The following is a 13,140-nucleotide window of genomic DNA, read 5'->3' as shown; positions in this document are numbered from 1 at the left end:
AAAAATATTTTACATTTAACGAACGACTTGGATCATTTGTGTGGAACCCGTAGTGAGCCTCACAACAAATCTGTATGCAAAATCTGTACGATTTTGCTGTACCAGTAGACTTCACACACAAAAAAGGGATTGATGGAAAAATCCACATAAAAAATATTACAACTCAAATTCTATGCCGGCATAGACGGAGGTAATGCTTTTACGAGATGTATAACACAGACTAACCCGGTATATACAGAGGAATTTACATCCCAAAACTGAAATGACGACAATTTTAAGCTGGTCACATTTGATCCATTCCTGAGGACATGCTTCGACAATGCTCGGCATATTTTCATCGACTAACAAACATGTCATCAACATCACAAGGTTTTGGGATTCGCCATTTCTAGGAGAAAATGTACTGCAAATGTTTGATCCTAGACGTCCCAATAGTTCCGCAGCTGTGACATGTGCAAAAGCAGCTCATCTCTGCCCAAACCAGTGGAGCTACTGGTCATGATCCAAGGAGGATGTTCTGGGTAATTTTGTCTCATCGCCTCTTGAAAATCTCTGATGTTTTCATCAGGTCTTTTCCCTTTACCCCCTTTCATCTTGTCGCATTTTGTGAAAACAAACGTAATTGGCGTCTGAAAGAAAAGGCGGAAAACCAGCAAAAGTTAATAGAAAGAACATGATTAATTTAAGGAAAATGCTAGGAACACATCAATGTGTCACACTCCATGACTCCAACAACACCTCTCTCACATGCATGTGCGGGAATTTCACAATATATGCTACGGACTTGCAAGGGACCCACATGTATGTGAGAGGGGTGTGATTGAAATGTGACAAATTGATGTGCCCCTAGCATCTCCTTTAATTTAATGGTTTAACCACACCCCAGTGTAAGTATTTCTGATGGGAAAGAGGATAGAAATTGGATACGAGCATACATTATTCCGTCCAAGCCAATTAGCACAATCGAGGTCAATCTTTTGAGGTGGTACACTAGCATCAATCAGAAGTAGAACAGCAACTAGAGTTTCTCTATTCAAAAAGTAGCCTTTTGTGAATGCGGACCAATCCATTCGAGCAGCTTCTGGGGCATTAGCAAATCTGTGAACAAAGTGAACTTCAATGAGATTAGAGCTAAATGCTCAGAGCATCAACGTGAATACAGGTATGCAGTGATGTCACAAGGTGTTGACGAGTTCATTGAGAGGTGGTTAACGGCAAATGGGCAATAGAAATCGCTCTTCAAGCTCTCATAAAAATGTACCATTTCCACAAAACTGTCTAAAATTACTGGTAATTGTCATTCTGGAAAATTTATGAAGAAATGAAACAAAACACAGATCACAAAAGATATCAGGCAGAGTAGAAGAGGAACTGCTACTCTAGTGAACTACCTCTTTAGCGTAAGATTTTCAAGATTTTCACGATTGTGACTTCACCACCAACCTGGTGCGGACATCTACTTCTCTGACGTGGCGTAATGTGCCAACTTTGTGAGGCAACACACGACATATCCACACAGCCGGCCCAGGCACAAGGCCCACAAGGCCTGGGCCTTGGGCATCCCCAAGATGCCCAATTTTTGGGGCACCCCAATTTTTTTAAGTATTTGGGTTGGGTGGGACTCTTTTTAGGAAATGCTCAGTCCAAGTTTCAAAAGCAAGCCCAGTCTCTTGAGCATTGATACTGAGGCAGTAGGACTTTCTACTTATAAAAGATTCTTTGCCTTCATTGTTTCCTTCAACTAGCGATGTGGGACTGTAGGTGGGAGGCTTTGTTTTGCAACTTGTTTATCCCACATCGACAGAGGAAAAGCTCAATTGGCAAAGTGGATTTAATACTATAGTTTTGGCTTTCTCTGACTGGTTTTTTTTTTTTCCCTAAAAATTGTCAAGTGTTTAGGGTACCATTCTTAGAATGGGCCTTGGGCACCCAAATACCTTGGGCTGGCTCTGCATATCCACATGCACACCTTTGCAGGCTGGATCATGCCTGATCCAGGTAAAAGCATACAATGCTCAAGCTAGACAAGCAATAAGAAACTCAAGACCACCTGATAAATGACCTTGGCTCGACCCAGGATTCGCTGCTCAAGTGATCAGCAATCTAGAACAACTAGTTGATATCAGGATTGGCCAAGCACCATTGCCATTAAGGGAACAAACCTCATTTCTCTCACAGACCTCCCCCTTGGGCAAAGCATGCTTTGTCTCTCCACAACATGTCCACAAGGACCACAACCCAGTCAAGTGGAAGACGCCTATTTATCTACCTTGACCGAGCAAAAATTCCATGGCACGACAACCTTCCTAGGAGCTACCAATTCAGGTTGGACAAGATCCCTCGCAAAAACCCTCACGAACTTTGGATTGTACCAAAGTTACTTCAAATGCGGATCCATCAGGTACGGACAACAATAACAACATGAATAACATGAATAAAGTGCACCACATTCCCCAAATCGTAGTGTCACGGTTCAAGATGTACTTTCCTTTAAGCATCAAACATCCAATAAAGCAGCATTTTACTTATCTTAGGAGCATTAAGATCTGTCATCTTTCATTTTGTTTTGACAAAGCTCCACTGATAATAGCGATGTCATTTATTAAATGAGGAGTTCTGCTTCTCCTGAGGAAATATCAAGGAACTACCAGGAAAAGAAAAAGGGATCACTTTGAATTGCCAAATTCCCCGATTCGGAACGGCGGTGTACCATAGTTCTGGACTGACATTCCCCAAATGTATGACTAGAGAGATAGCCACTTCTAGTATGGAGCATTGGAACTCTAACATGCCATATAGATGACAATAATCCAGGAATGTCAGCTAAAGTGGTAGTCTAATAATTTTCCAAGAGCAATATTACCAAATGCTGAGTTTTGGCAGGCAATACTATTCTAGGTGAATTGGTGATTCATAATTGTCCATTTAAACATTATTCTTGACCAAATTAAGCTTTATGGATGTCATTATAGAATGGCCAATCCAAAAGTCAATGCACCTTCAGCCGAAATCGTGCATTTTGAACTTCAGTGAACTTGCTTATCATCTCCAAATAACCCACAACTAACGAACCATGGATTCCATTTGGCACCACAATTCCATTATAAGCATAGAGAAAAATCAACACAAGCAGCAACGTTATCTATAGCACTACAGAGGATATGTAATGCGCTACTATTACCATTGCTTCAAATTAGTCCACTTAAATAAATTCGTTATTTTTAATGCATCATTGATAGTAATACAAACAGTCACATACAATACGCCCAATTAAACACTTAAAGAGAAAAAGTTCAAATTTTCAAAAAAATATCAAATCGAAAACCAAAGACCGACTTACCCATAGCCAGGCAAATCAACGATGTACCAACCTTTGTTCACTAAGAAATGATTAATCAGCTGCGTCTTCCCTGCACAACAGAAGCACAACATCAACACTTCAACAAAACCCCCGAAGAACAAAACATCAAACAGGTAACGGGCACCGAAAACCGAATCGAACCTGGCTTTTTCGAAGTAAGTGCAACTTCCTTCTTCCGACAAAGAGCGTTGATTAGCGAAGACTTTCCGACATTGGAGCGGCCAAGCATTGCGAATTCGGGCCGGGTATCCCTAGGACAATCCTTGGCTCTACTGCTGCTCTTCACAAACTCCACCTCCTTAATTTTCGAATCGCCTGCGTAGGGTCCGACTACGATGTTTGAACCGGGGAGGATCATCTCGTCGGTGACTTCCTCCGGTTCGACGCCGGGCGGCACGAAGAGGAAGGTTCGGAGGGCTTTTGCGGCATCGAAAAGCGGCTTCGAGGTCTTTGTGGCGGAGGCAGCATGGCAGGAGGAACGAGGGTTAGGGTTTTGGGGGGTGGAGTGAGAGATAGAGATACGGAAGGAGAGGGAGAATAAGGGGGTTTTGAGAGGAGGAGAGGAGGAGGGTGAGAGAGCGATGAAGCGAGTCCTCAGTGCTAGCATTCTCGACTCTGTTTGGTTTTAGTGCTCCTTGGGTGCATCCAACATACTGAAACAAGATCACTTTAGTAATGGGAGTCATTTTCCAACCCCCTCCAAAGTTAACCGTAGCTTCAAAGTTAACAATTTGAAAACTGCGAAAATCACTTATTTTAAAAAAAATTTGAGTTGGCTTTTTGATTTTCCGTACGGGGATAATGGAAGCTATCCGATGGGATCATGGAAGCTATCCGATGGGATCAATAAGGTGGTGTTTGGAGAATTGAAGGTAGGCCACGGATGAAGAAATTGAGAGTTTAAACAAAGGGTTATCTTAATTTATCCTCCGATTTTTTGAGTGTGTGGATCCCCACGTAGAAATTAGTGTGTTTGTAAAAGTGTTTCTGTGATTGTAAAAGAGTTGATTTTTTTTTTTGAAAATTCTACAACCACAAACTTTTACACAAACACTTCAGTTTTCACACACACACACACACTCACAACTACTTATGGATCGCAGACACTAGAGGCGTAGTGTGAAAGGATGCCCATGTGAATATAAGTGTATTTGTAAAAGTGTTTCATTGATTGTTTGTAGTTGTATAAGAGTTGTATCTTCTTAGTGTAAATCCGTAAAATAAAAATTTTAGTCTTGTTATATTGGTTTGGGCGTATGCGCGCGCTTCAGTAAATGATGTTGCTCAATACATCAAAACACAACTTCAAATGCTGAAGGAATAAAGTTAGGTTCATACATCGTTAGCATCACATTCTCAAAGATTTTTCAGTTTGTTACTGCGATGAATTGAATCATGTGGGTAATGTTTTTTTCTTACCCAAATTGAATAGTTTTACAATTTTCTTATTTGCAGGAGTGAGGTTGAGTACGTCATTGTTAATGGCACCTTCAACATGATGTTTTTAGGTTATAGAATTATCTTTAAGATATAGAAACAATGAAAACATTATCTTAAGGTATACATGTTGGAAAATGTCTTTACTTTTTGTGAAAAAATCTAATAATATGTATGCAATAAAATCAGAATTCAAAACCTAAAAATCAATACAACAAAATTGTGATCAAGGCGAGTTTGACATTCTATACTTAAAGACAAATTTCACCCCCGCTATAGTGCTCACGGTTTGTATTGAATATCTATTTTCCAGCACTACTTGATTGGAATCCCCCTAAAGCAGCACTATAATGGGCATTGACAATAGAGGTAGTCCCAAATAAACCCTGAAAAGACATTCTAGAAAAATATATCATTTCAATTTTCACCATGACCAACAATATTCAAAGGAGAACAGTGTATCTCTTTTAACTCAAGACATTCTTGAGATTATGTTTTCATAATCTCGCATGAAAAGAATTCAGACCCTGGAAAGACATTCCAGCAGAAAAATAGTGTATTCGATAATCTTTTTAACTCAAAACATTCTTGAGATTATGTTTTCACAGTCTCGCATAAAAGGATTCATACCGAGGCACTTGTATGTACAATTGATGGATCTTCAACACATAACTATGAATTGTACAACTCTCTAACAGCCTGTTTGGCTGGTGGATATGGCCCCGGATTTGTGATGCGGCTGGAGATAAAGTCTCTTCTCTTCTCCGGTCTTTGGGAACGAAAAAACCCACCCCGATTTGTCCCCTGATTTGGGGACTTCGGACTACAAATCCACCTGTGGCCGGATTAGCTAACGACGGGGGTACCCCTGTCGTTAGTTATGCGGGGCTGTGTAATGACCATTTCACCCCTTTTTTTGTCATCACGCGTTTGTGGAGCGCAGAAACCAAACCGAAGAAGATAGAGGAGGAGGAGGAGGAGGAGGAGTGATACCTCACAGAGATCGTCGGCGTCGGAGAAGAAGGAGGATTCCGATCGTCGTCGGAGGAGGTCGCCGATCGTCAGAGAAGAAGGAGGTCGCCGATTCTCCGAGTGGAGGCTGAGGAGGGGGTTGGGGGGAGAGGGGGAGGCGGTGGTGGATGCGTCCGTGGGTTTTTTGGAAGCGGATCTGTGTGGGTATATGTAAATATACATGTACTGATACTAATATACACATATGAACAGCTTTGGTTTTTTTTTTTTTCCTCTTTCCTATTGCGTTTTCTTCTTGGAAAATAATAGTAATTGTTTATTAAATATATGGTTTAAACATTTATAAATTAAAAATAAATTTATTTTATCCTTAAATTAATGGTAAATACTAATTTTTTTCTAATTAATGAAATAAACCAATTTGGAGCATTACAAAATCAAGGAGGGTGATTCAGTCATTTGACATCTAATCTCATTATATCCACCCTCTAAATCTCTTTCTCAAAAATTCATCCAAACACCTCATTACAAATACATCCTTCTTCAGAGGTGGAGTCACCCTCATTACTTATCACCTCTCGTTACATATTCAACCTCAAATCCACCCTCATTACATATTCACTCAAAATCAAATCCTCCATCCAAACGGGCCGTAAGGGTTTGTCATCTTCATGTGGCAGAACAACTCCTCTCAATTATCAGTTATCTTCAAAAAGAGAACATTGACCATCCTCTAGAGTCCTTCCCTGAAGCGCAGTATTCCCATTGCGCAATCTGCATCACAGTTCAACAGTCACAATTAATCTTTGAAGGTGTCTATTGTCCTGACTTATACACAATCAACAAGAAATACCAACCTTCGAAGCTGGAAAGACCAAATAGACGTTTTACCGGTAGACGCACCTATGCCCAGAGTGTACACAAACGGGATGAAAAGTAGGATATACAAAGATCCGAGAGGCATTTAATGGTTGCACTTTAGCTTCTCAAACATTACGGAGAATAAGTACCCTTTTCTTGTTGTATGCATTTCTTTATGTATATATGTGATCGGCTGATTCTGCAATTTATGCGGGATATACTACATAGTCTTAAATTTAGAGAGTTACGAACTTCTTCCGTTTTATTCTGTTCATCTGTCTTGATTTATTTAGTGTGGCGGGTTGAGACTCGGCTCTTGAGAGGGGCCTTAAAGTGGGGAAAAAAGAAAAAAGAAAAAAGAAATTTCAACTCGGAGAAAGATAGAGAGTATAATTTGTAATTGGTTAAAAGCTTAGGTTGTTTTGAGCGTCAACCAATATCTAAGGCAAAATTTGTTAATGTACAATTGCAATCTCTCAGCTACTCCGAGGCTCTGAAGAATAACCAATGCCCATCAATTCTGATTCCTTAAAGGAGGATAAGGGTCATTTTGTGAGAACCCCACAACATTAGACAAAGGATAACCCCGTACAGCAACGACTGAAAGTATCGAGCCAGTAAGAAAAACCAAGAGGCTACAGCACCTCCTCTGTCACAGCATTGATTAGCACCCATGATTGTATAATCTTGGGGTTTAAATCCTCTAATTTATAACTTTTATGCAGTTAAGTAGTCGTTTTTATTCCATAATGCACGTAAGGTATTTTTGTGTGTGTTTCAGGTAAAACGTGCTAATAAGACGGTTTTGAACTGTCACGACCCCGATTTTATTAACTTTATCGAGTCATCGTGACCGGCTGATGAGTCCTAACGCTCATCCAGGCCTATTTTTCCATAAATCAATTTGGAGACAATAGCTTGAGAAAGACATAACTATTTTATTTCAAAAACACTTATTAAGTTTTATTACAAAATCCAAGTCTTCTGAGAAGAGAACATTTTTACAATATTTACACAAAAGCATGTCTCAGGGCAACAACAACTCCATCTCTATTCTTCATTATCTGTGAAAAATATTAATTTTCATAAGCCGAATGCTCGTGTGAGATATAAATACCAAAGTTGCACGTTTTATATCATGGAAACAATTCTTAACATAAATGCTTGCACAATCTGAAATAACTAATCTTATGATGTTCATCCAATAGCCTAATCTTTCTGTAGGGGAGCGACCCCTCTTGCTGCGCGTGAAATGATCAAGTCACTGGCCACTAGGATCCTATTCTTTCCGTCTGTATAACTCCCTTCTGTGTTATGGTATCTTTTTAAGCGTCCCCAAAACTCGGGACAACTGTCTGGATGCATCAATAGGTCATCTCCTTTATCTGACCGCTTCCATTTCTAGCTTAAACTTTAGAGCGTCATCACCTTTGTCTGACGTGCTTCTAATCTTTAACATGAAAAATTTGTAATATCTTTTTCCATGGCATATCTAAAAAAATTGTAATCTTTTCTCAACATAAAATTATGCTACTTTTATAAAGAAAAATCATGTAACTAGAGTATAAGTATCTCACCTTGGAATCCTTTGTCTCGTACTCTTGCTAACCTCTTGTTAACGTGATGGTAGCCTTAGCGACGAAAATTAGAGCATGGTAGTAACACCCCCCTCTTTTCTTCTTTTTCCTATGCCAATTGTTCTAAATACCGACTTGGTATTTCTTTTCTTTTTTCTTTTTCCTATCCGTACAGTAATATTAGTTTCTCTTGCACTTACTATTTTTGGCCCATACCATTAGAAGAGCACCCCTATTTATAGGCTTTCTAAATTAGTCTTGCCTTGACACATGGCTACCTAATTAGCCTAGCTTTGACACATGGATGCCTAATTGATCTAGCTTGGACACATGGATGCCTAGGTGACATTCTATAAGTATGATATGGCATTCTTTTGTTTCCTAGAAGGAGATAAAACTTCCATTTCTTTTCCCTTATTTGTTTGCTTTCTTTCTCTTCTTTTTTTTTTTTTTTTTCTGCACATTCATTTCTTTGTTCTAGGCCACAGCATACTTATGTAGCAAATGAAATTTGTAATGCGTCTAATAATTTTTACGCGTAAAATATGAAAATGTTCCTAATTTTTTTTGATCCGAAAATAAGACTAGATAATTTCAAGCGTTGGTTCCAATATTGTCTTCACTTTTAGTCAAGTCACATATGTATTTTGGGTCGGGTTGTTACATGAATGCCAAGAGACGTTCCAAGATGTAACCAAGAGTTCAAGTGCCCAGCGCCAAACGTTTCATTGTCACCGGAGCCTAACGGTGTTGCAAGAAGCTTTGGTGGACGTTCGGTGGTCAAGAATGGCGAGGGGCATGCCGAAACTTAGCAAGCAATGCAAATGCATCGAGGATGGCCCTCGAGGGTATCCAAGAGACCAAAGCCACATGGCATACTTCCGTCAAGTCCCGTTGATCAAGTATTGAAGTATTAGAGAGTCGTCGGGACACCACAAGCCATGATGGGCCAAGCTATACATGTTCTACAGTTTTCACACAGAGGTATTGGTACCTCATTTTTGTGGTACCGGTACCATATTGCTGATATGGAAGACAGTTGAGTTGGTACCGATACCTCGTTTTTGTGGTACCGGTACCAATGTCCTTCGACCAGCTTTTTTGTGCTAAATGTTTCAACTTTCCATATATGAAAAGTTTCTACTTTAGGCATGTTTTTGGGATATTTTGGGGGTCTTTTGGTCCATTGTTTGACTGATTTGTAAGGCTTATAAATAGCCTTTAATGCCATTTATGGCCATTATGTAATCTTTTAGCTTTAAGTTTTTTTATTTCAAAGAACTCCATTGTTGCCCTTGAAGCTTTTTAAGTGTAATCTTGCAAGATTTCAAGTAAGTGTTGCTAGTTTGATTAATTCTCAAGTACTAGAGTTGTTTGTATTGTTGAGATCCATTACAATATCAAGTTTATTTTCAAGTTTATCAGTTAAATCTTATGGCTAAATTTCTTGCTATGCTTAGCTCTATGATTATGTGTGAGTAGTCTATTAGGCTCGGCCATGGAGTGATTAACACCTCGTGACTTATGTTTATCTTGCCTTTCTCAACTTGAGACTTGAAGTTTGGCTTGTAAAATGAGAAGGGCTCGCCTTTATGTAACAAAACTTACCGATGTTAATCTCCGGTGATCATATGCTCGTTCACATGGTTCCGGAGCGATGTCTCGGTTCGTGTTTGCCAAGAGAATGAAAGTGCTCAATCATTTTCCATACTACACTTCTAGTCTTTAATGGTTTTATAGTAAATCTTTCGGTTGATAGCCTATGCTGTGCAGTTTAACCGAGTTTTCATTGAGAATGGTTAGATGACTTAAGTTACGAGCGTTATGAACTTCTATGCCTTGCCGCTTATTTAATTTAGTCCAAACTCATTTTCTAGTCTTTTTCTTAAGAGTTTTTATCACCTTGCAAAGTAAAACCAAAAGTTGGCCATCTAAACGCCGGAAACCCTTACATCTAAAAATCCTAGCAAGCTATTGGGATTATCTCTGTGGGTATGATCCTGGACTTTCCGGTATTTATGCTGACGACGACCTAGTCCTATGCTCGGGGTAATTCAACATTTTTCAACGGTTAGATTGTGGCGAAGCAAGCATCAATGCACACACCTTATCCATAGAAAACCAATCTTTGCCGGCGTGTCCACGTGAATTGCAGAAGAAGCGGGAGACACCATGTCCACTTTTAACTTTATATCGTTCTTGGTTCTTCCGTAAATAAAGCAGGGACGCAAGGTTGGCTGGTTTTAACTTTATATCATTCTTGGTTCTTCCGTTAGTAAAGCAAGACGCTAGGCTGGGTTGGTAGAAACCGGAAGAGAAGGACTTTGACAGATGCGTAGGTTGGCAATCAAGTTTCAAAATCTCTTCAAAGCTTCTTGAGGTCGTGGTATTTTCTGAATTTTTTTTTTTGAGGTATCATGAAAAAAGGATTGTTTCGTATGAAGTATTCCAACTCTCTCACTACCTTGATGACGGGATTTCCCGATCAATCTTCTTTTCGTATAGTTTGTAAATCGTCAACATCTTTGTATATGGCATGTGCCTTTTTATGACCTGTAAGAAGCCCACCATTCCCCGGCGCTATGCTCTTCATTCACCTAATATCATTGACCAGATTTTCATACAGAATAACTCAATCATTATACGTCTTCAAAAGCAAAGCAATTTAACTCAATCATTATACGTCTTCAAAAGCAAAGCAATTTATGAGAAGACAAAAATTGACACTTTTTCGAGTGCAATGGCTTCATTCTTCCTGTAAGTGCTTTTCTCTTCCAAAAACCTGAGATTTCTCTAATGCATCATCTTAAATATGGCATTTCGCTCGTAGATTCCTGCAAGTTCCGCACTTCTTAGCTAGTTTTGATAGATGTTTTCCCTTGCCTTGCGCTTTCAGAAGTTTTTCAATCAGAACTTCTCAGTTCTCACTTGATCCAATACATTCTCCTTAATGCACACCTAGTCTGATCTCCCATGTGAGTTTCCTCCAAATGATCTCATCCTACTCTTTATTGTCATCCACCTCTTCAATGGACGGTTAGGATCATTTTCATCTGATGGTCTACATTCTCCTTTTAAAATTCTCTTATCAAATGTCTTTGCTTTCTTTTATCTTCACAATATTTTAGAACTCTCCACACAACTCTAGTATATTATGGAGGATTCTAAATCTACGGAAAGTTAGGCATCGACTCTCAACACATTAAGCCCTTGTTCGGTTGCAAATTTGAAAAAAAAAATTCAACTAAAAAAACACCCATTCCCCCTACTTTCAATCATTATTCTCATTTCTTTCTCTATCTCTCTCCACTCATTACTCATTTGTCTAATTACTACCCTAATCTCTCTCTCCACTCATTACCCAAAAACCAAACTAAAAAAATTTCAAAACACCATCCAAACAAGACATAAGGTTTTCGAATTCTAAATCTATTAAATCTATGGAGAGTTAAATGTAATCCTTGCATTATTCCCACATGCAATGCATTTACCGTCTTCTCGTACATCATGGTCATGGCATTCGAATAAATTTGTTGTAGGTCATTCAGAGCTGAAAATGAAGCTGTTTATCCTTGAAAAGTTTCTCATACTACAATGAGAATCAAAGGAATTAGAATTCAAAACAAACATTTTCAAAGGATACAGAAGTCGAAAAAATAGGATAAAGTGGACATTTCAAATGAAAAAAACAAGAAGATGAAAGGTTTGGGTATTTATATGGGGAGGAGGAAATAAAAGGAAGAAAGCATGGAAAAGACAATAAGAAAATTACATGATCGATACAAATTAGACATTCGACTCTTTTTACGAGTTTTTCTTCGTTGCTGATTAGGAAAAAAACACTTACGCTTGTTTTCGTATTTGGTTGATAAAAATTACACTATGAAAAACATTGACAATAATAAAAAAATACATGATCGTATTAGTCGTTAAAAAAAGTTACAATATGAAGACATTGAAAGGACAATAAAAAAAAGTACATGATCGATTCAAATTAGGCTCCGTTCCAGAAACCTTCTTACAAAATAAGTACTTATTTTGAAACTTCTCAAATATAAATAAGAAGAGTTGTTCCAGAAAACTCAAATAAGCAGCTTATTTCACATTTTCAAACTCAAAAATAACGTAAATGAAAAATAATTTTTCAATTTTTTTTGCACCGTATTAAAAATCTCAATGAGATCTATCAAATAAGATCCATATTGATAGGAAAATTATTTGCGTAAACACATGATTTTTGAGCTTAAAATTGCCTTAACCAAAAAATAAGTACTTACTTCTTATTTTGTGGAACAAACCTTATTATTGAACAAAAAATAAGAACTTATTCAAGTTCTGAATAAGTTTTTATTTTTTAAGAAGACAATTTCAAGCTTAAAAATAATGGTCTTATTGAAATCTAAAAATATGCAATATGAATCTTGTTTAAAAGATCTCATTGAGATCTTTAATACGATACAAAAAAAATCAAAAAATTATTTTTCATTTACATTATTTTTAGTTTAAAAATGTGAAATAAGTACTTATTTTTTAAAAATGTGTTCTGGAACAGGCTCTTAGTCCTGCAGCTCTTTTTACGAGGTAAGTGTGACTTCTATAAAATTTACTTTGTTGGCTTTGATAAAAAAAATAGATAGGAGTACTAGCTATTTATATTGCATATATCACAATGATTAGACTTGCAATTGTCAAAATAATCCTTAAAAAGACAAAACCGGGAATTTGGTACAAAATCACCCACGATATTTTAATTCTTTTTGAATTTGGAAATCTTTATACGCACACCTCGTTAAGTTATAGCCACTCGACTTTTATTCTTTTCCTACAATATTGGCGTAGTGAAAACATGTTCGTTTTGGTTCAATAGACTCAAACTTTTTTTTTTTTGCATACGGTCTCTAATATATTTTCTCTCCAATTTTATTGTTCTCA

The 13,140-nt window shown here is 37.9% G+C and overlaps 1 protein-coding gene across 2 annotated transcripts; it reads right to left on the bottom strand.

Moving 5' to 3' along the window:
* Positions 1-129: 129 nt before the first annotated feature.
* LOC131298068 (GTP-binding protein At2g22870-like) lies at positions 130-5,981 on the bottom strand. 2 transcript variants are annotated; one of them, XM_058323347.1, is made up of 5 exons: positions 5,792-5,981; positions 3,503-4,014; positions 3,341-3,410; positions 936-1,098; positions 130-629 (listed from the first exon to the last, which is right to left on the bottom strand). In XM_058323347.1, the coding sequence occupies exons 2-5, from the start codon at positions 3,966-3,968 to the stop codon at positions 420-422; spliced, it is 909 nt and encodes a 302-aa protein (XP_058179330.1). In that variant the 5' UTR covers positions 3,969-4,014; positions 5,792-5,981; the 3' UTR covers positions 130-419. The 2 variants fall into 2 exon arrangements, with proteins under 2 accessions (XP_058179330.1, XP_058179331.1); XM_058323348.1 differs by having other exon boundaries at positions 5,429-5,965.
* Between the last annotated feature and the right edge of the window lie 7,159 nt (positions 5,982-13,140).

The sequence above is a fragment of the Rhododendron vialii genome, chromosome 8a (genome assembly GCF_030253575.1).
Source record: "Rhododendron vialii isolate Sample 1 chromosome 8a, ASM3025357v1".
Taxonomy (NCBI): Eukaryota; Viridiplantae; Streptophyta; class Magnoliopsida; order Ericales; family Ericaceae; genus Rhododendron; species Rhododendron vialii.
The sequence above is the reverse complement of the archived record's forward strand: the minus strand, read 5'-3'. Positions and strand labels throughout refer to the sequence as shown.

What these genes read in the sequence shown, in the direction of transcription:
- LOC131298068 (XM_058323347.1), bottom strand. Translation starts at nt 3,968, where the DNA reads ATGCTAGCACTGAGGACTCGCTTCATCGCTCTCTCACCCTCCTCCTCT. An exon ending in GTTGATTTGCCTGGCTATGG is followed by an intron (nt 1,099 to 3,340) that starts GTAAGTCGGTCT and finishes CTTTGTTCACAG; the next exon opens with ATTTGCTAATGCCCCAGAAG. An exon ending in ATTGGCTTGGACGGAATAAT is followed by an intron (nt 630 to 935) that starts GTATGCTCGTAT and finishes CTTTTCTTTCAG; the next exon opens with ACGCCAATTACGTTTGTTTT.